This window comes from Sarcophilus harrisii, chromosome 6 (assembly GCF_902635505.1).
Source record: "Sarcophilus harrisii chromosome 6, mSarHar1.11, whole genome shotgun sequence".
NCBI lineage: Eukaryota > Metazoa > Chordata > Mammalia > Dasyuromorphia > Dasyuridae > Sarcophilus > Sarcophilus harrisii.
The window spans coordinates 154,125,139-154,149,594 of record NC_045431.1 but is presented as its reverse complement, the minus strand read 5'-3'; the positions used below and the strand labels follow the sequence as shown (position 1 = coordinate 154,149,594).

General features: G+C 31.9%; 1 protein-coding gene across 1 annotated transcript in view; it reads right to left on the bottom strand.

The window, feature by feature from the left end:
* Nucleotides 1-627: 627 nt before the first annotated feature.
* Nucleotides 628-24,456, bottom strand: part of ANTXR2 (ANTXR cell adhesion molecule 2) — a 196,246-nt gene continuing 172,417 nt past the window's right edge. Inside the window, exon 17 of the mRNA XM_012552052.3 lies at nucleotides 628-4,176. Within this exon, the coding sequence (XP_012407506.1) occupies nucleotides 4,138-4,176 (39 nt within the window). The 3' untranslated portion in view covers nucleotides 628-4,137. The remainder of the gene's footprint in view (nucleotides 4,177-24,456) is intronic.

The window sequence follows — 24,456 nt, the reverse complement described above, 5'->3', positions numbered from 1 at the left end:
TGTTCCACTGGTATATATGCTCATGTTAGAAGAAATCGAGGAAAGACAGAATTTTGGGTGGATAACCTGCAAACTCAGGAGAGAATGGACAAGAATTTCATAGGTCAGGTAGAAATGGAAAAGTTGTGATATGAGTCAATCACTGGAAAGAATTCCCAGCTGGATAAAATTCCAGATTCCTTTGACTATTTCAGTAAAGTAAAAACATTAGGGTTATTGCACAGAGATTTGATAATGAATTTCAGGGAGGAAAAGAAGTTTCTTGTATACATTTCTTCTACCATATCTCCACAGTAATAAAGTAGGAAGAATTACTGGAAGCAATTTGCTGCCATGTGAAATTTAGCACTGTTAAAACGAATTCAGCCCTTGCAATGTATACATTCATGAGGAACTTTTGATGTATAATACTCATGGATGCACAATATCTATATTATCTTTTCTCATAATTAAAATTATAATACTGAATTTACAGTTTTGCTTGCTCATCCAGTGATAACCTGAAATCTCTTTTTGTTCAATATTATGCAAAACAGATTATTGTCTCCAGTGAGTAGTGAGAAAGTTGGTTGATACAAAGGATAGCAAAACGCTTCAATTCAGATAGATACACCTTAACAACTAGGATTTTATTATAGAACAAAACTTTATTAAATAACTTATTATTTAAAATTATGTATGAATAACGGGTACAATGAATAATCAAAGCAAATCATTTAGTTTTCTACCTCTTTCAATTGGAGAGACTGTAAAGCTCATATTGTCTATTTTGCCAAAACAGGAACTCTCCATGGATGACAGATGCTGTTCCCTGCTTAATGGAAGTCCTCAAATTTTATTCTGCATCTCATTGGAAAGAAAATATAACTTTTTTAAAATAGAATAAACTTGGGGAAAGAAATCAGTGTGCAATGCTTAGCACCAAATGTTTTTTTTTTCCTCCCTCTGAGCACCAAATGCTTCAAGGAAAACATTCCAAGTATCAAAGTTTTCAGATAGATAAATATTTATGGATTAAATCCATAAAGAACAGACACTGTTATGAAATATATATAGATGCCTTCAAAACTTTCTATCTAGGCAGAGTAGACACATAAGTTAAGAGTCATTTCCCACTTAATTGTTTTTACCACCTTATGCAACACAATTAAAATAATGGATATGGGTTTATTGGTATATTCTGGGAAAATAGCTTTGGATTGACATCATGTCCAGTAAATAAAGCAGATTTTCTTCTTCTTCATGCATCAAATAAATACAGAATTTTATTGAATGTTTAAGACATAGTTATATTGTAATTGTGAGCATTTTACAAATATATCCTCTAAGAAGGAAAAACTGCATGCATGATGTGAGTGCTAAAAGTAATATTTTTCTCCCTGATGATTGTCAGCTTTTAGTGGCTTGTACATGGTAGAGGTGACTAAAAGTTCAAAAAATATCTAGTCATCTAATTAGACCAGAGCCTTTTAAACATATTTCATTAAAGTGTTCTTAAAATACATTTATATTCCATGTAATGCTATGTTTGTTTCTAACATGCATATGAATTAACCTTGTTATCCTAAGCTTCTGATGTTGTAGAAGTTTTTGGTCTATTTTACTTTGGTATGATTTTTATTTTAAACTTAACCTGAGAAATTCTAACATTTGGCATATTATTAAGCAGAGTTTTATTCAAGCTTTTATGAAATTCTCTTTTAAATCTATGACTTAAAGATTGCCTCTTCCCTGCAAAAAGTACTCCAGGCAGTGCTATCAAGCTCCAAATCTATTTGCATGACAATTTATGAAAAGCCACTTGTCCTTGGAGTGGGGGCTATCTACATTGTTTACTCTCCATTTTATAAACATGCTATTATTAGAAAAACTTAAAAGCCAACATGAGAGAATCATAGACCACTTGCATTAAAATCACTAATATTCCTTCCTGAAGTTCAAAAGGCAGCAAACTGATGAGTAAAAATGTTAAGTGGCTCATTCCAACCAAAGCTAAGCTGAAGAGGCAGAGTGACAACAGTGATAGGCTCTAAAACCACAGTTACACTCCAAACCATAGGCTGATATCTATGCAGGTATGGACAAGTCACAAGGTCTTCTTAATGGTCAACTCTGTACACATTCAGATACAAAGTACTACTTTAAATTCACTGAAACAAGGCACATACCTTCAGTGGACTAAAAGAAAGTTGTCAGATAAGCTTAGGTAAGACTTTTATTTATGAAATACTTGCAGAAATAAACTCAAGCAAGAAATTTAAGCAAAGGCGATGGATATCTATATCTCCATATATAGGTATACAGATATATAGATATGGCGTCTTTGAGCAGCGTCACCAATTTGGAGACTGACCAAGGGAATCATTCATATCCCTTGAAATTTCCATGATGAGCACAAAGAGGTGGTGAGAACAGGATGCTCCACATCGCTCTTCCCATCTCGCGCGCATGCAGCGTGCCCACCCAACGGGAAGTGTTCGCCTGCGCCCCCCACTCCACCCACCCCCCCGCCATGTGATGGTTGTTGAACTTATTTTTAGTGTCATTTGATAAGCTTCTCTGCTCACAGAGAGACATCCCACTGACCCAGCCACTGGTCATTGTCTATACCAGTTCACATCAAAGCAGGCGCGCTTTGTCAGGTTTCGACTCGAATATCCATTTTGCATCTGAAGTACAGTATCAAAAGTGACTGGATCATTTGAGTCTTTTTCTTCAGCTGCTCCCTTCTTCCTCCCCCACAGTGTTTCTGCTCACACTAACATAATTTGGCATCATCAACGTGACATGACGATGGTTTTTCTAAAAAAATTATAATACATACATTGTCAATGAATTGTGATGGCTAACGCTCTTGAAAATTTTGTTTATAAGTTGAGGAGAGGAGGTCTTTTCCGATTGCTGAATCAGAACCAATGTAGAGTGCCCCTCAAAATCCAAGTAATGCGCATATAGTAATAGGTCATTCAATGTCAAAAGGCATAAAAAAGATGAGCAAAATCTTCACAGGCTGCTGCTTGCTGTTGCCTTTAATTATATTAATTAAACTTTGAAATTCTCATGCAAAGAGAATTGCTGGCTTGTGACGCTGAAGAGCCCTTGGAGATTTGAAGGGGGGACCCTGAGATACTAGCTTTAAGGTAACCCCTTCTTTTAAATTTGAAGGAAAAACCTATTCTAATGTAGAAGACTGGAATAGTCAGGTATATTATAGAAAACAATGTTGCAAGAACCAAAATCTAAAAATAGTAAAAGGGGAAAAAATTCTCCTGACCACAGTGTCAAAGACTTGAAGCACCAGTCTCTCAGAATCTGCTTGATATCTTTGGTTATGGGACTGTCTTCCCAGAGGATAACGCTCTATTAATTTTCTTCTTGTCCTGGGTGCATAATGAAAGAAAGGTGTCTTCAAAAACTAAAGGGCAAAGTCTTGCTTGCTACCAATACCTTAAGGCATCCTGTCTACATTTTGTCATGCATGTGCACTTCTCAGTGTTAAAATGACAAGATTTTCCAGTCAGAAACTTCCCGTAAGGCACACTGTGATAGGGTACTCAGAAGGATTTTATGATATGACATCGCTATAAGGCAATGAATGAACTTTTCAATTTGCTTAGCCTGGTGGGACTCTTCCATACCTTCTGCCTATGGCTAACAATCTCTCTATATTAATTACAAGTGCCATATTCCCATCGGAGAAGACTAACTTCTCTATTAATGATACACCATGGCCAATTCTTTCGTGGTCTCAATCTAGATATCATCTTCATGGTATACTGTTTCATCTGTTGTTACTTTCCCTCTCTTTACATATAAATACTGGATTCTACGTCAAAATGCTGCATGCAAATTAATTTTCCTCTTCGTTTCCACTGCCATGCATCATGGGTTCCCACTGTGTTGTAATGGATTCCTACCTAAATGGTAGAACAAGTGACTGAAACAGCTTGGTGCAAGCAAGGCTGGCTTGTGAAATCTGTAAAGATGAGAAATCACAAAAGAACATCTATGATGAGAAGAATTAAGCTGCTTTTCCAAGTAATGAAAAAATTGCTTCATGGTCTTCTTTTGTTTGGAAACTGATAGAGAGACAATGCTTCATCTTCGTACCTTCTGTTTTTTCCTGTCTTCTTTTTTTTACTGAGATTGAACACGGGAAAAGTTTATGCATCGGCCCTGAGAAAGAAAAAAAGTAGAAAAATTTATTTCTTTGTAACACAGTAAAGATACAAATACATACACATATCTTCCTGTTTTTTTGGAAATATGTAACAAGCTGTTAACAAAGATCTGCAATTTTCTATGAATCTGAAATATTAAGAAGATGCTACATAATAATTCTTTTTTATTTTCCATGTATCAAACTGTGGCAGTTTATATGATTCTTTCTCCCTGCAAAGTTTACCTAAGTCAGTTTCATTAGTATAGTTAAAGGAAAATGACAGGAAAAATAAACCTGTTGCTTTAGTGTGTAAGATATAGCATTACAATCCTTGTGATAATGTTATCCAAAGCTATACTGTACAAAAAACTGAAATAAAAATATCTTTTATATATTGTTTGTAAAACAGATAAAGCAGTACAAACACAAAATTTAAGCCTCCCTTAATGGGTACATGGGCAGATTGAGACAGGAAGGAGTGGAAACATTCCACTCTTGTTGATAGATTTTTTTTTTTCCACTTAGTACACAGTACCACGTTGATAAAGGCACTCTTCACATATTTCACATTTTCAATAAATTTTTTGTTGTGGCCTTTCTGATTAGTGACCTTCTCCTTTTTTTCTTCCTTTCTGTTTTTTCTTTTTGTTTCTTCCAATTGTTACACTAAACAATACAGGTGATATCCCAATCATTCAACCAAGTTGTAGGTGAGAAATGCCTCTGGTAAGGTAGGTTGTGATTTTTAACATCAAAACTGTTTTAAGCTACTAATTCTTTTTTTTTTTTTTTTTTTTTTTTTACCATTTATTCTATAGGAGGCATATTTGCTTTCATGTGAATGATTTAAGAGTCCTAAAAACTAGAATTGAATAGGAACATATAGTTTTTAATTTCACTTGAAAAACTGTTCAGATCCCTAACTTTTTAATATCAGTTCTCTACTGGGAGTAGCAGATGATTCCAAGTCATTGAACACCATAATCTCAGAAGAATCAAAATGGCATATCACCCAAATATAATGGAAAGATGCATGATATTTGTAATAATTAGGCTATGGCATATTATGATTATATTATATTATATTATATTATATAATGATAATATTATATTATAATCATTACAGGCAACAAGTGATATTGTGTGTTTGTGCATATGTATGCACTCATACATACATACAAACATAGCATTATGATCATCAGAATGTAAGCATCTAGAAAAGAAGGGGAAGATGTTGTTAAGAGTAAAATAAAATTCAAGTGCTATTGAAACATCTACAAAAATTAAATAACAAACAAACAGAATCTTAATCTACTGAATAGAGTAGTTTATGTAGGGAGGATTTATAGAAAGATCTGAGTAAGAATTGTATAGGACAAGAAGGAAGGCCGAGTTTTCAGTTCATATTGTTAGAAGAAGTACTCTCCAACAATGAAACAGCAGATCCTTAAAGTATCTAAGTACCCTAAGATACAAAAATACATCCTATAAGCACACTGGGAATGAAAATCTAATGGCTTGGATCCTGGGAGCCTTATAAACAGGTTCCACTCAGCCTAGAGTGATTTTAGATAAAATTTCTTATTGTCCATAAAGTGACCACTAGCAAAACAAAAAAGACTTGTAAGAACTATGATCTATCATTTTTATATTACAAATCAAAAGCACATTTGATTTCTAACATTGTAAATCATTTGAACAGAAGAAAAGTGAAGATAAAGGTTATAAAATTAAATTAAAATAAATGAAACACTATGTGACTGGTGTGATAACTTTCCATTTGGATCCTTATCCTTAAGAAAAATTTTAAGTTAATTTATTCATTAATATTAAGAAGAAATCATAAAAATCAATCAGAGAAGCAGTATGCAGTAGTGAGTAGAGAGCTCACTTGGTTCATCCTAGGTAAATCAATTAACCTATTAGAGATGTAGTTCATTCTCTAAGACTCTAGATTAAGTTGTAGAGAACATGCTCATATGTATAGCGGGAATACCCTTATTTGGTGATTCCCTACAGCAAAGATATCTCAGGTCCAAAGCCTATTCATGAAACAAGAAGATAAAAAAAAAAAAAAAATCTAAGAGGAAACATTTTCTCATCTTTGTTGTTTTTCAATCATATCCAACTCTTTGTGACTCCATGGATCATACTATTCATAGGATTTTTTTTGACTAAGGTACTGAAATGGTTCATCATTTTTCAATAGATTAAGGCAAACAGAGAGGCTAAGTAACTAGTACATGTCTGAGACCACATTTGAATTCATATCTTCCTGACTCCAGATGCAATGCTCTATGTACTGAGCTGTCAGCTCATTCCTTTTCATCATTAGCTTTGACTTATTTTTTCTTTAATTATTCCTAATATAAAAAAGGATTTCCTAATGAAGAATTCAAGAACACTAGTATATTACTCTCTTACAGTCAGTTAAGTTTATTCAAAAAGCTTCTTAATCAATACAGTTGATCTGAATTCATATGTATTATGCTCTAATTCAATTAGTTATAAGGCTTAATAGTACAAGCATATAATCTCGAAAGGACTGAACTACATCAGGGATTTAGGGCTGTATCAATTGAAAAATAATTTCCTGATTTTCCTTGGGAAATAGCATTTAAACAGTTTAAATAAAATGAATTCAAAAGTATTTATCAAGTTTTATGGAAATTCTAAATTATGTGAAGAAATATTTTCAAGTGTTTAAAGCAAAAGATATAATTACAGAAATGCACAGATATTTTTAAGAAAGTAGGGGTGACTTTTTATAGTACAATAACATCTAATTTTCTAACTAAGAAAACTAACAGTACTTGAGATTATAGGAACATATTGCCTCCTTACAACATCAAACTGTTTCGAAGTACATTAGAAGCAGCTAATGTGCTGCCTTAGATGTAGAACACAATAATTGGTTGATTTTGATACTTGTTACTCAAAATTTAAGATCTAGCAATATCTCATTTGTAGCTGGAGAGAGAATGTGAAGTAGGTGAACTGTTTTGTGAATGACCATATATAAGGAAGAATGGCTAATTTAAGGGTTTGCATAACAATTCATCATATTTCAAAGATGAAGATATATTATAATCTTAGGATTCTTTTCAAATGCACAAATGTTGTCTGAGAAAGCATACTCTGGAGTAGGCTCCAAATCCACAATAAAAAGCCATATCTCCCCATATTTTGTGATTAAGATTTTCACTTAATCAAACTGAATTTTCTTATATTAAAGATATAAATAAAAGGTTTTACTGTTTAAAATGTCATTTTAACAATCAATATTTAGAAATTTACTACAATACTTCAACTGAGATTTCATCCATGTGGGCACAAACTGAGTAGATATGCTCTGGAATTACCACAGTTAAATGAAATTCGGTGCCCAATCTTCTATTCATTAGTCTCTCCACAGTTGGGAAAGGTAGTCAACAGATAAGGAATTTATCATTGGGTCTATGTCTAAATTTTCCTGGTTTCAATTATTATCTTAAATTTAAATTTATCTTTATAAATTTGGGGTTTTATGTCACCAAACAACTAAAAATTATGTTGAGGAAAGAAGGAAACGAGCAATTATTAAATAAGTACTACATGCCATAAACACTTAAAAAAATAAACATTATCTCATTTGATCCTCATAACAATCCTGGGAGGCAGGTGGTTATTATTATATCTGCTTTAGAGTTAAGGAAACTGAGGCAAATAGAGGTTAAGTATATCCCTAGGATCACATAGCTAGTAAGTTTCTAAACTGAATCTGAACTTAAGTCTTCCTGATTCTAGACCCAGCACTCTACTCACTGACTATACTTAGCTATCTCTGAGGGAAAAATATATTGGTATAAAAGTAGCAGATTTCTATCTAGAAGCCCTAAGTTCAAATTCCTCCATGTGTCACCTAATTTCTAACTATCTTAGTATCTTCTTCTGAACATTATGAAGTTAGATTAGAATTCATCTTTATTTTCAGTTTTAATTGAAAAAAGGAGAATGATAAAAAAAGTGTCAAAAATAGAATTTCAGCAGTTCAGCTTGCTCTGTCCCCTCCCTTTAGAAACATACTTGTTATCCATGTTTTATGGAAGAGACAGTCAAAGGACTGAAAGTGACTGACCAGCACTTTGAGTGCAGAGTTTCTTCTACTTTAAATCAAACTAGTTAAGATTCAAAAGTCTTCTTTATTTTTTGTACAATTCTGCAAATTGTGGTTGGTTGGTTGTTGCCTTTCATGCTCAAAAATTACCAAAATGACACCACTATGTTGGGGTCAAGGTACAGTAACTAATAAAATCAATACAATCTCAGAAGGCTCTGCCACAGATCAGGCACAAATTGTTCATAGGAATGTTTAGAGTAGAGATTCTCCAAATTTGCATGTTTCTTTTGAGCTTCTGCACTTTTTGCAGACTACCTTCTTTGATGTAGGCATGTCATGCTGGGAGGTAACAAATTAATAGGAAATGCCTTTATGAGTACAGATATGATAACTTAGTAAAGTGTCAACAATCATCTTGAAAAAAAGAAACTGTATAGTCTGTAATGACAAAGGAAATGGATAATTAATGACTAATAGAACTAATTCTGTGAAGATAAAAAAAAAACTCAACTAGTTGTTATGTTTGGACTTGGTTGTCATTTTTGAAAATTCTTAAGCAAAGAATGGTTTCCACTTTTAGGGGGTCAAAGAAGAACAAAGAACAATCTTTCAGAATACAGATCACCCTACTAGACCTCATTCTTTATAAATAAAATAGTTCCTATCTCTTAGTTTCAGTTCCTTGTATTCTGGGCTATTTTTAGTACAATTGTATGAGATTAAAAAAAAAGAGTGATAAGCACCTCTGTTCTTAAACACTATTTTCCCTCTATATTCAGTTTGGGCTAATGGATCACAAGGTTCCTCTTAGAATCACTGTGTTCTTATCACTGTATTTTCTAATTGTGACATTTTAGAAAATGAGAGATTTCCCCTTTTTTCTTTCTTACTGTATATATAAATTTTCTGGGTTTCTCACTAACCTTTTTACTTCCACTAGTTCCTTACTTTCCATTTTTCAAATGGGTCCTGCTCTCACCTTTATTGGAAAACTTCTCACATAAAATTAGTATCCATCTCTTTTATACCTTTCAAAGTATATTTGATGGTATGGTCTACATCTACTACCTTCAGTTTCTAATGATCATCTTTAAATATCTTTTACTTAGGTTTTAACATCATGTCTCTGTCATAATTTCTGCAAGATCACCTGTGATTAACATTTGGCCAAAACTAATAGTCTATTTTCAAATTTTTCTTTCTCTTTTTAAAATGAATTGAGTTGGATTGAAGACTTGCTCAGAGTCACACAATTAGTATATATGTGAGATAGGATCTGAACTCGGGTTCACTCTGGCCAAAACAGCAAGTTTTATTTAATTCATTCATTCGTTTGTTTTGCAATGCATGGTTCTGTGTTGTAAGAAAAAAATGGTATTCTCTAAACAATGATAACCTGTTGTCATTTACCTGATACTGAATTTTTCAACAAGATGGTTAATGTAACAGCATTTCAGAAAGGCTCACTATGACAATATCTTTCTATTGGGAATAAAATAAAAATAGATTTGAAAAAAAAATAGTGTCAGAGACAGAATCTTGATTATTACAGGGATGGGTCAGCTCCAAGAGTGTACCAGGCATAATATAGCCAGTGCTCAAAAAACTTTTAGATTCATGAAAGAGCCAAAAATTAATATTTTAAAAAGAAGTAAGAGATGAGATTCCTTGTGGCCTCACAAGTAGAAACAGCAGTAGATTTTTGGTTTAAAAAAGATACATTTCTCCTGAGTAACTTTTCAGTTAACTAAACAATGAAAAAACAATGGAACAAGAGTATATACTGACAGATTTATTGGGTCTGGAGTTGGGAAGATATGAGTTCAAATTCAGCCTGAAATATATCTAGCTGTGTAATGCTGGGAATAGTGATTGCTGTTGTTATCTGTTGTAGGTATAGGATCTGAGATCCCACTTGGCTATTCCATTTGGAAACAGACATCACTGTTTCATTTTTACCAAAGACAGGAAAGGCAGCCTCAACCAAAGCAAGTGTTAGATTTCTGAGTTTCTGGGAGCATTAAAATTCTGCTGGCATTAACATTCTCATGCTCCTTTACTAGCTTTCTGCACAGGGTATATTTCACTGCTATAACAGTTATAATATTATGCTCACCTCATAAATATCCGTTGACAAGCTGAGGCATACAACTGCACTTTAGTTTAGCGTTTTTAAAATACAGATAGCTGATTTATTTATATCTTTCCTTCTTAAAGAGGTTACTAAACCTCTGCAAGAGTAAACAGTGTTCAAAATTTAAAGTTTGATACACCCAAGTTCCAACATGGACATGGAAATGAAGACGAATAAAGAGTTGCAGAAACTTAAAATGGATTTTAAAAAGAGGGCACAGCAGATTAACAGACTATTCCAGGGAAGATTTCCCGTAGTCAACAAGAAGAGTACAATTGATAAGAGGGTGGATATGCTGTAGTCATGCATGCATAAATGTTGAGGTAGATGCTGTTCTTTTTTATTTCAAAAATAAAATGAAGAAAAATGCAATTTATTTTACTTAAATTTTCTCTCTATTACTTTCTTCCATGAGAATCTGGATAATTAAATATAGATTATGGTGTTCAATTTCCAATCTTCAAATGTCTTATTACACATAGGGGTCATGTTATTCAGCATCATATCTAACAACTGCAGTCTCTAATTATGTGTGACATAATTAGATAGCCACAGTACCAGTGGTCATATAATAACTATGCATTTAGTATTTAATTGCAGAAAAGTTCAGAGCCTTGGATAGATTGACATTTGTTCATTTTCATATAACATTATGCATATGCAATACACAAATATTCCTCAAATATCAGTATTTAATCAAAATCCTAACCTTGACTCAACAGTTTGTCCATGGGGATTCTAATTTTTTAGAGTTTTAGATACAGCAAGAAAATAAAAGAAAGAGAATCCTTAGTTCAAACAAATGCTGATTAAACAACAGGAATAAAGATGATATAAAGAAAGAAAAAAGAAAAAGCATAAAATTTTTATCTAAATTCATTTGTGACAAAATGAAGATGAAATGAAAGGTTAAAATTTCTTACACTTTCTTTTGAATGCAAACTACTGTATGTCTTCACCACCTCCCTTTTTCAGATGAGTACATGAAGAAATAATTACAGTTCATTTTCCATTATGGTTTTGTTTCAAAAATCCAGGGATACACTGGCCAGAAAACCAAAAGCATTTTTAATTTTCAAAGGAATAGCCAGCTAGGAAACACAGGGACATATTTATGTTTGGAGAGACAGTTTTGTTCCCTCTCCAAATAAAATCTAATCACTATGACTGGGAACAGGTAAAGTTGATAACCATAGAAACTTGGGCAGAAGACTAGAATTCTTATAATACATTTCACAGTAGACTATTCCCCTTTGATCTCTTCTAATTTTTTCAGTTTACCTCTCCACCTTTCCCCAGAAATGTGTGTTTATAACAATAATAATAACATTTAATGTTTATATATCCTTTACTAAATGTATCAGGACCCTCCTGGATCACTGTCGTTGTGGTGGAGGGGCTTGCACAGCTTAACGAAACTGTGAGCCATATCATGTAGAATTATCCAAAATGGACAAGTCTATCAGAGAGTTCTGATAAAAGGTGATTCATTGGAGAAGAAATTGGTAAACTACTCTCCTTACCAAGAAAATCTCATGGATGGTTTTAAAATGATAAAAGATATGACACTGGAAAATGAGACCCTTATGTCAGAAGGTGTCCAACATGCTATAGGGAAGAGCAGAGGACAATACAAATAGCTACAGGACCAATACAGTAGCTGGGCCAAACCTGAAAGAAGCTCAGCTGTGGATGTATCTCGTGATGAAAGGAAAGTAAATAGTGTAAAGGAAAGTAAATGCTTTAAAGATCAATAATGTATAGGAACTTATCATATAAGATTTATTAACTAAGGTAAACTATATGTGGTCAAACAAAAGAGGATAAGATTAAACAGAAAAATATTATATGTTGGTGAACTTAAATGGATAGGAATATGTGAATTTAATTCAGGTGATTATGACATATACTACCATGGATAAGAATCCCTTAGAAGAAATGAAGTATTATTAATATAATATAATAATAATAATAAAATTAATTAATAAAAAGGCAAGAAAGTAGTACAGGAATATAATATCAAAAATGACAGAATATCTCTGAATCCAAGGCCAATAGTAATACAGTAATACATACTATACATAGCACATAATGCTATGTATATACTATATTATTAAATACATAGTAATGTGGGTCTATTCTCCTAACACTGATGTCAAAGTTGATCAATTCTATGAAGATGATATGAAAATATATTTTTTATTTATATGAAAATATAATATTTTTGAGAAATAACACACATACACACATTATATCCATCATGGGAGATTAGAAAGCTAAAGTGGGAAATCAAAAGATAATTGGAATAATGGGCAAATTTAGCCTTGAATTACAAAATGAAGCAAGGAAGAGACTAGTCGAATTTTGTTAAGATAACTCACTGGTCATAGAAAATACTCCTTTTCAACAAACCAAAACATACCTCTATACTATGGACATCACCAAATAGTCAATACCAAAATCAGACTGTTTATATATGTGCAACCAAAGGTGAAGTAGCTCTATACAGTCAGATAAAAGAAAACCTGGAGTTAAGTTTGGATCAGATCATTCGCATCTTATTACAAAATTCAGACAAACTAAAACAAGTAGGGAAAACCACCAGATCATATAAGTACACTTAAATAACATTTCTTATGAATGAAGTTGAAGTGATGAATAGATCTAAGGATTAAGTGGAATGCTTGGAGAACTACAGATGGTCTCAATATTGTAAAATAAGGAGCCAAAAAAAAATCCTAAAGAAAAAGAAGAGCAAGGAATTAAAATGGCTGGCTGATGAGGCTTTACAAATAACTAAGGAAAAGAAATAGAGTAAAAGATAAAGAAGAAAGATAACGATATACCTAATTGAATGCAGAATTCTAGAGAAGAACAAGGAAAGAAAATTTTCTTAAATGAATGAAGCAAAACAATAGAAAAATTGCTTTTATTTTTTTTTTTAGCAATAGAATGGAAAAGAAAAGAGATAGATCTCTTTGAGAAGAAGAGAATATCAAGGAAATGTTTCAGCACTGAAATGATCATAAACGACAAAAATGGTAGAGATTTAACAGAAGTAGAAGAGGTTTAAAAGAAGGGAAAGAACATTGAAAAGAACTATACAAGAAAGATTTTAACATAAGAAGGACTACAATGGTGTGGTTGCTGCCATCACGGAGAACGAAGTCAAATGTGACTTAGAAGCATTGCTAACAATAAGGTTAGTGGAGATGATGAAATTCCAACTGAGCTATTTAAAACTCTAAAATATGATGTTCTTTAAGTGCTATCCTCAAAATGCCAGCAAATTTGGAAAAGCTGAGAGTAAAAAGTTGAGAGTTGAGAGTTTTCCACTGGATTGGAAAAGATAATTGTCGCAATCCTAAAGGAGGATAATGCCAAGTAATGTTCAAATTAGCAAACAACTGCACTCATTTTACATGGCAGCATGGTTACACTTAAAGATTCTGCAAGCTAGACCTCAGCAACATGTGAATCAAGAATTACCAAAAGAACAGATTGGTTTTTGAAGTGGCAGGGAAACTAAAAATCAAATTGCTAACATTCACTGAATTACAGAGAAAGTAAGGAAGTTTCAGAAAAAAAAAATATTGGATCACAACAAAATATGACAAGTCCTCAAAGAGATGGGACTACCAGATCATCTTATCTCCTGAGAAACTTTTATGTGGATCAAGGTTAGAACCAAACATAGGACTCCTGATTGGTGTAAAATTGGGAATAGAGTATAACAAGGCTATATGCAGAGTATTTCATGCAAAACTCCAAGGTGGATGAATCAAAAGCCAGATTTAAGGTTGCTGGGAGAAATATCAATAATCTCAGATAATGTTGATGATACCATTCTTATGGCAGAATTAATAAAGAATTAAGAAGACCCTTAATGAGGATGAACGAGGAGAGCATGTAAATTGGCTTGAAGTTTAACATTAAAAAGAAAAACACTAAAATCTTGGCAATTGGCCCCATAATTTCCTTGAAAATAGGAAAAGAAATGGAAGCAATGTAAGATTTTTTTATCCTTGAGTTTAAAGACAGTGATTATAATGATTATATAAAGATAGACATTAAAAGATGCTTGCTTCTTGAAAGTTGTAGAGAATCTCCACAGTATACTAAAAAGCAGCGACACCACTTTGCTGACAAGTGTCCATATAATCAAAGGTATGGTCTTTCTAAGAGCAATAATATGACTGTGAGAACTGGACTATTAAAAAAAGTTGAGCACTGCATAATTGACACTTTCAAATTATGGTACTGCAGTAGACTTTTGAGAGTGTCTTAGATAGTAAGGAGATCAAATTAGTCAATATTTAAAGAAATTAATTCAGACTTCAAATACTAAAGCCAAATATTTTGGTCAGATAATGAGAAGATTGAACTCACTGGAAAAGACCTTGATGTTGGGAAAGAATAAAAGCAAAAGGAAAATGAAACAGCAAAGGATAAGATGAATGGGATGGTGTCATGGAAGCAACAGACATGAGCTTAGATAGATGTCAAGAAATAGCCAAGGATAGATGTTGGAATCTTTAAAAATTGTTAAGCCATTGGAGTTAATTTAATCTTAGAAAGAGTTATTTTGGGCCAGAACTTGAACTAGGTACTAAGTACAACTGATGGAAACAATGCTTGTATTCACACCTTTAGAGAGCTCATAAGTATCTAAGAACTCAATGGAGTTCACATATTTGGGAGATTTCAGAGAGCATGCTGGGAGATATCCCACAATCCCATTCTCAGAGAAGTAGCATAAATTCAGTTCCTATGAGCCACTCGAGAGAGTTCTGGGAAAACTTCGACTGGGGTTGGAGACAGAGCACTCTGGAAGATACAGAAGGCTACTTGCCTCAGTTGGAGATTGAGAAGCCACGAGTCGATGTTGAGCTGGAGGCTGAAGAAAGCAGAGGCAGAAGCCAAGGACAAAGCTGCAAGAGCTCAAGCAGAGAGTTAGGCCTCAACTAACCGGGCTATTTTGGAAGGAAAAATAAACGTTTGTATTTTTACCAGCTGACTGCGATTTTGGAGTAATTATTTATTTCAACTGAGACTAAGGCTGCCTCAAGAAAACCACCACAGATAGAAGGGCCTGGTATGCTAAATGGTACAAAAAGTCAAGAAGAGAAGGACATGACTGAATAAATAAACAACAACAAAAATGTGCCAGAGACTGTGCTAAATGGATTACTTTTTTTTTAAATTTGATTTTCACAAAAGCCCTTTGGGGTAGGTACTATTATTATCCTCATTTTATAGTTGATGAAATTGAGATAGATAGAAGTTAAGTGACTTGACCATGGTCCCACAAACTAGTAAGTGTTTGAGTTCAGATTTGAACTCAGCTCTTCCTGACTCCAAGTCCAGCGCTCTATCCCAGAAATTTAAATATGGTATGAACAATGGATATTTGGTAACAAAACTTTGCTAGAATTGTAGACTATTTTAATCAGTGGTGTTATCCAAAACAAGTCACTTACATCTTGGAAATGGTTTCCTCAAGAGAACAATACATTCTCTTCTTCACAGAGCTAAGAGGAAAAGCAGATTGATAAACATTTAGGAGCCAAGGATATGACTTTTATTGTCATAACACTTTTAGAGTCAACACTTCATTATTTTACATTATTTTCTCACTTTGACCATTCACAAAAATGGTAAATAGGTTTCTTTTTTGTTTGATACTTTCTGGTTCTTTTGTCATGAACTGAAAGGATTTGGGAAACTGACTAGATTGTTTATCTAAGATAACTCAAACCAATGTAGAGATTAGCTTTTTGTAATAAAAACATTATTATAATTTTCTCCTTCAATAGGCCATGTACCACTTACATGAGGGATTGTATTTCTCTGTTTCCATTCAAAAATCTCCAACAATATCATGCTTGAAATAATTTTTTCATTAATTGAACTGAATTTCTTCTAACTTCATACAACAGCAAAAACAATTTCAAGAAGAATATAACATCTTTTGTGTCAACATAAGATTAGCAGAGATACAGATAATATTATTCTGTGCATAAAAATATGCATGTTTTCTGTAGATAAAAACCCTCTAAAAACCAGTTATCTAGACATAACTTTAACTGCCACTAACTTAGGCCTTCATGCTGGCACCCAGGTGATATAATAGATAGAGTAGTAGGGCTGGAGTCAGGAAGATGGGTTCAAATCTAGATTCAGATATGCATAATATCTTACCACATATCACATAGTTGACAATTACTAGTTGTGGGATCCTGGGCAAGTTGCTTAACCCTGTTTGCTCAGTTCCTCAGCTGTAAAAATGAGCTGGAGAAGCAAATGGTAAACCCCTCTATCTTTGCCACGAAAACCTCAAATGGGGTCACAAAAAGTCAGATACAACTGAAATGAGTGAACATGAACACATAAAGAATATAAATGTACACAATTTTCTCCTGAAACAAAGGTAGTTTTGCTGCTCCAATGAACCTGTCATATATCACTTTCCTAGAATAACTAGAGGAAAATTAAAAAATTCCTAGACATTCAATTAATCCAACTCCATTAATAATTAAGAGGTTCTGAAGGTCAAATATATGAACTTAAACACTTGCATCCATTCCAGCCATCTTCAACAAAGAACCACATGAAGTCTGTGCTAGGGTCCTAGGTCTCTGATACAAAAACCTATCTTACATTGTATGATTTTCCTTCCAGTGAAGAGATAGGGAATCTTTTTTTTTTTTCTGCCAAGGGACATTTGGATATTATAACATCATTCACGGATTAAACAAAATTATCAACTTAAAGAATTCAAGCAGTGTTATGTTGTTGCCTAGGGTTGCCTTGGCAGGGCCAGATCAAATGAAAGCCCACAAGCCAGATGTTCTCCACACTTGCTCTGCAGTATAATAGATATTTCCTTTTCATTTCTTGAGCTCTACAGAAATCTAGATGTTATATTGTGATAATTTAGTTTTCATTAATACAAGTTCATTACCTTTCTAATCAGTCCTATTTCTTTGTTACTTAAAACTTTATGGAACATGAAAAAAAGTCATAAATATCAGAATTCTAAAGATGAAAAGAGAAGCTCAGATCAGTCATATATACTCCATTAAAATTCTAAAAAATCACCAGAAGATATAATTATGAAGAAAACCAAACAGAAACTTTGACAAACTCCTCCATCCAGTCCAGGGCTAACTAGAAGATTTACAAAAGCTTGTAGCTATTCTGAGCAAAGACAAAGGGGACAAAAATTCAATGAGTCCATGCTAGAGGAAAATCAGGAGACAAGTTCCTCTTGGCACCCAGCTGGCCCACAGTGGAACCCCAGCTTCAGAAAGAGTTAGCAAAGCAATGAAGGTCTTGCAGGTGAGCTGCCACCAGTTCAGTCTGCTTGGGAATAACTGGAGAAGAAGATAAAGGAATGACTAAATATAAAACTTGACTTGAGCCCCCACTTGCTAGAATCATTACTGAGGAATTCCTGAGAAAGGAGCAACCTATTCTTAGCTCTCAAATGAAGATCAGCTAAGGCAGACTTTATAGCCAACAGATGAGAAAGAATCAAGCAGGACCAAACCAACCCCTATACTGCTATGGAAGTTATACTGTTTCCTAAGCACAAAATCCCACAGAAACTGACATAGAAATATTAGAAAACAGAAGGAAATATCTAATAAAATACAGGAATACTATGGACTGAGTAAAACCAAAGGGTAAGTCCAGAAAAGAGTACTAGTACAAGTAGAATCTTAGCCAAAAAGAAGAGTTTGGTCACAAGAAATTCAAATATACCTGGAAGAAATTAAAGAAGGGGGTAGGGATATGAAGTAAGATCTCTAAAGGAATAAAAATGGTGAGAACATATAGTATGGTACAGAAGGTGCCATAATTATCTAAGTAGCAGATTATCTAAAAAATAGAATGCATCAATAAGAAATCAATAACTTTATGAAATAATAAATATTATAACAAAGTCAAAAGATTCAGGGAATAACAGAAAATAGAATAGTAAGAAAATATGATAATAGTGTGATATATAGGCAGGTAGGGATAGTCGATAGCATGCTGGGCCTGGAGTTAAAACTGGAAGATCAAATTTAGCCTCAGACACTATAAGATCTTGGGCAAGTCATTTAATCCTGTCTTCTTCAATTTCCTGATCTACAAAATGAGATGAATATAGAAATAGCAAACCACTCCAGTATCTTTGCCAAGAAAACACAAAATGGGGTCACAAAAAGTTGGACACAACTAAAATGAGTGAACAACAAGAAAATATGAAGAATCTATTTAAAAACTGACTTAGAAAAGAGATTAAGGGAATAAATATAATAATTATCAAATTACCTGAATGATCAAACAAAAAATCTGGATATCAGATTTTAAGAAGTCATGAATACTAGCTCAAATCTAATAGAATTAGAAAGCAAGAGGAAAAATATATGAAATTCACTGGTTATATCCTGAAAGAAACTACAGAAGAAAAACTCTTAGAAATATCATAGCCAAAATCCAAAGCTACCAAGTCAAAAACAAGAACAAACGAACAAAAAAACAAAAGCAGCCTGAATGAAAGAATTCAAGCACAAATGAACTAAAGCTAGGATAACATAGAACTTAGTGTCTATTATTGAGTGAAATTCTGACATATAATATTTTAAAAGGCAATCTGCTTACAACTAATCAGTCAACAAGCATTTATTAAATAACAGATTCTGTGCTAAGGCATAGGGGTTATTCAGTTTGCTGTCAGTTTTAAAAGAAAAAAGAAAGAAGATGTAAAAAGGGGGGACATAATATAGATAAAGTAAAGAAGACGAAGGAAAAAATTGCCATTTCCCACAGATGGAATGTAAAGAAGAAAATTAACCACCACAGAGGGGATGAAGGTAGAGGGCATCTCAGGAAGCTCAGTATTTGAAATGGACAAAGTAGGGTTGAACACAGAAAAATAGTCTGATATAGAAGTATGTTGAATTTCAAAAAGTTTGATAAGTATGTTAAATTCCATGGAGGATGGAATGAATGGAGGAAAAACATTTATTAATAATAACTGTAAACATGATGACTTTAGGTAGCAGAATTGATTAGGAAACAAAATCTAACAATACATTACTTAAAGAAACATAATAAAACAAAGCTTTTTGGGAATACTTATGGAAACATAATAACACAGCTTTTGGGGAAATCAAAATTAAGGATGGGACAGAATTTATTGAGTCTCAAGTAAATTATAAAAAAGAGTGATAATCACTAGATATACCAATAGTAAAAATAAATAAGAAAAATTAAAATAAATAGGAAAGCCATTATGCTTAACAGAATCACAGATGATGAAATGATATCAATACTACATCTGTATATAAATACATACATATATAAAAATGTATACATACACACATGTACATACAAATTGAACAGCATAGAATCCAAATAGAAATAACTGACAGAATAACAGGAAGAAATACATAATAAAATGATGATAAGTGAGGAAATAAAAGTATTCCTAAAACACTTAGAGTAGAAAAGGAATTCAAGTGTTTTTCAGCTTGCATGACAATTTTACAAAAGCTGATCATGTACTAGGATATGAAAAACTTCATGAACAAAAATAGAAAAGTTTAAAACAACCTTTGCCTAATAACAATGTAATAAAAATTTTAGGAAATAAAGGGCCTTTATTTAGAAAAAAAAAAGGTTTTAAACTTAAATGTAAACTAAATTATTCAATCTAAAGAATCAGAGAATAAGAGAACAAAATATAACAACAATGGAAAGGTTCAACAAAGAAATGTTTTGATATAGTCAAAATAGTTTTTATGAAAAATTTTATACCTCTAAATATGTTTATCAAAAGCAAAGAGAAAGAACTAATTAATGGATCAGCCTTGTATCATTAATAAAACAATAAAAAATCCCAACTAAATTAAAAAAGGAAATTGAAAAGCAAAGATAAACAAAATTGAAAATAGCAAAAGAGTCACTGAACTATTAAATAAAAGTATGAGTTTTATTTTATTGAGGGGGGAATTAGTAAGCTGATAAAAAAGAAAACTAAGTTGATTAAAAAAAAAAGAAAAAGGAAAATCCAACTACCAAAGTAAAAATGTAATTCATAGCAAATTAAAGAGGAAATAAAGAAAATTATTAGAAATTCTTTCACACAACTGTTTAAATACAGATAAATTAAATAAAATGATAAAGACTAAAGCATAAAATTCCTAGATTAATAGAGAAAGACATAAAAAATTTAAATTAACCACAAAAGATTCATAAGTTATGAAGACACTTTCAGAAGAAAAATGGAGTTATAAGTGTATTCTATAAAACACTCAAATAAGGCATAATTTCAACATTACATAAATTACTGGCCAAAATAGGGAAAGATGGGATTTTTAAAACTTGTTCTGAGACAAGGGAGAGATAAAGTAGAAAAAGAAAACTGAACACAAATATATCTAATGCATACTAGTGAAAAAATATTGAACACAGTATTATCAAAGAGGCTGCATCATTAGAATTTAAATATTCTATGTATTTAAATATAACACTGTATTAGAAATGGTACTCATCATATGGCATTCTGGCATCTTACTACCACAAGTTAAAAAGACAAGAAAATATATGCATTCTTGTGTGAATACATCCTTGATAATAACCATAGTAGCATCATTTTTTATACTTAGTTAAAACAGAATGAGGATTTTAAATATATAACATTTTAATTATTCAGCAAATCCAGGACTAATATTTGGAAGTAAAATCAAATTGAAGACACAAAAAAATCTTATGGTGGCAAACTCTAACTTTAAATAATAATAGCATTTTGATCGATTCTTTTCTGACCTCATTGTACCCTGTGATTAGAAAACCAGTTTAAGTTCACTTTTGCACTATTAAAATCATTTTTATTAAAAACTTATTTTCCAAGTTACTTTCCCCTTAAATGATGATAGCAGGAAAGCTTTTGATAATCAAGAAAACATATTTTATGTTAGGTTTTTTGTGGTATTTATGGTTTTAAATATATGACTTAACATATGTTTAACACATAGCATATGGAAAGAAGAAAAAGCAAAGTCTGAATCCCATGCACAAATATTGGTTCAAAAGCTAACACTGTGTATATATGTAGTGATAAAAGGCAGTCTCAAATCATATGGGTTATTGGGTTTAAAAACTAATACAGGGATCTTTTCTCTGCCAAAATTACAGTCCTTCAAGACTAATTTTTTTCTGGTTGCTATCATATTCCTTAGAATCTTTAGAATTTATATTTAACTTGTTGCAGGGCTATTTCAGCAAATGTTTTATATTCATATGACTGACAATCATTTTTACAGTATCTAACTAAGAATAATATCTTTATAACATTAAATAATTACACATCAATGATAACCATTAAACAATTGCATCTTGAGGTTCAAGGTTAAAGTCTGAAATTGGAAGCTGGGTTGGAATCTATGTCCAAGCAATGTGATGTTGGGCCAGTGATTTCACTTTTTGGCTTTAAGGTGCCCCATTTGTAAGTTGAAAGGTTTGAATTCGATGATTGCAGAGGTTCCTTCTAACTCTAATATTGTACATCTATATAGCTTGCATTTATACACTTAACCCAAATGCAACACTTACATTAATAAAGAAACAGGCCTCATAAGTCTAATGAAGACTAGTGAAAATCATATTCCATTCAACCAGAAGATGCAACTTTTATGAAAAAAAAAAGGGACAGATTTGAGATAAATAATCTATAACAAAATTATCTTAAATTTTTAAAAAGTAAATTACTCTAGGATATGTCATAAATTATAAATAGAATTGGTGTGAACATCTTCTGCATCCCAAAGCAAAATCAAAAAATATATTTGGTTCAATAAAGCAACAGATATTTATTGGATATTTATTATTTGTAAAGTCCTTATAGTACAGATTCTGAAATATGAAAGATTTTGTGTGTATATTTATGTATGTATGTATTTTGTATTTATGTATGTATGTATTTTGTATGTATATATATATTTCATTACCTGAATAATTAATTTTATTCTTAAACAATACACCAAAATGATGGTTTATTGTATTATAGTCTATAAGATATACATTCATATTTATATAATTGTATTATATTTTATAGAATTTTGCTCCAGTCTTTCTAATAGTTGAAAAGAGTCAAATTAAGCACTGTTGCCAGTGACTCCCTGACCATGGATTTGGAGAATATATATAATAATTACACTAATTTTTTACTTGAACATACATTATTACATTTAATTATCAAAACTGTAGATCTTCTGTATTTTTCATCTGACAAATAGAAGGAACTTAATTCTTATAGCAAGACTATTCAGGAAAAATTTCCTTACAATTGGTAGTAAAAGCCTTCAAAGAATCAAATTAGATGTTATAAGGATGCTAAGAAATTGCTTTTATGCAAGAAAATGAAAATAAATACTTATAAGGATGAGGAATTATATCTAAATTGCATTACTTGACAAAGTGACACCTTGAAAGGTGAATGAGTTAATCATATGAATGTAGACATTCTACTGTGAAATAAAAAGTTCAAATAACTTTCTTATTGGTAGGAACTATTATGAGGCCACTAGGACAGAATAAAATTGTTATTGAAAAGTTTTAAGTGGATTATAACAAGATAAATTTCAAATATATCTTCATCAAAAAATTTCATTAAGGGAATTTAAATGTCTAACTACTTTTCACAAATATTTTAAAGTGATTATTATTTTATTGCTGTTCATTCCTTTTCAACCAAGTTTTTTTTTTTTCTAAAATATTCAATCTTGGTTTGATTATGTCATCTACATGTCAGAGATGAATTAAAAAATAACATTTAAAATTATTACTATCAAACATAATTCCCATAAAATAAAATTTGTCATCTATAGCAAATATTACTTCAAAATTACATTTCTAAGCCCTCTTTCTATGCCTTCTCCCTTTCCCAAATGCTATCAGAGTACAGTGTACTTTTGGCTATTCTTTATGGAATAAATAAGGTTACATAGAGAAGGAGATAGATATCAACAGATATACAAAGCATATAAACTAGATATATCTATACATCTAATCCTCTAAATATATCAGTATGTATATATATATAGTTAGTTATATATCCATATCTAGATTCATTAACATATCTATCTATAGACACATTTATATCTATATAAATTTTTTGACTAGTGGAGAATTTACAAGTTTAAGCAACATTTAAAAACATTTTAGCCATTCTTCATGGAGATTTTTTAAAAAATACTTCTTAACCATGAATATAATTTAACTTAATTATTATATATTCAGGAAACTCTTTAAGCACATCTAATTACTATTATGCCATACTAAAATACAATGATAGACTCAGAGCTAATTGAGGTGTTCATAACCATACACTAAAATTGTGCTTTTTGAATTCCTTTGTTTGCCTTATAAGTTTTTTGATGTTTTCTCTTTTCTTGTCAGACTGCCAGTTGTCACCTATCATTGCTGTCAGTGTACTTATTCCTCAGAGTTTTATCCTATCCCCCTTCTATATTGTCATTTCTAAATCTCTGGTTGCAGGAATATCAGAAAAAATCTATAGAACTGTCTGTAAAGTAAGAGGAAATGAGCTTGGAGTGAGGACACGAAGAACTAACCTATCAATACAATTCACAAAGTGGTATTTGGGATTTCTGACTACTCTTCAGCTGTATTCTTTTTGTAGGTGAAGAATTGATATATTTTGCAGATCACTTCAAAGGGATGAAAAAGAATAATTTTAGTCATAAGCTGACTGTTTGTTTTTCCCAATCCAAATTTTCAATCATATTACGTATTTTCTAGACATTAAAGGTGTGCAAATTAGAAGGCTCGATTCATCCAAATAAAGTGAACATTACCTATAACCTGGATGCAGATATGCACACATGAATAAAATCAATATTTAAATTGTATATGATTTTTTTCAATTCTAAAACCTTGCATACTTCATTTTCTGTTTGCCTTTAAACATAGTAGTATTGTTGATGTTTTTAGTTTCTTTTGTATAACACAAATTTAAAATCAACCCTTTACATTTTATTTTTTTTT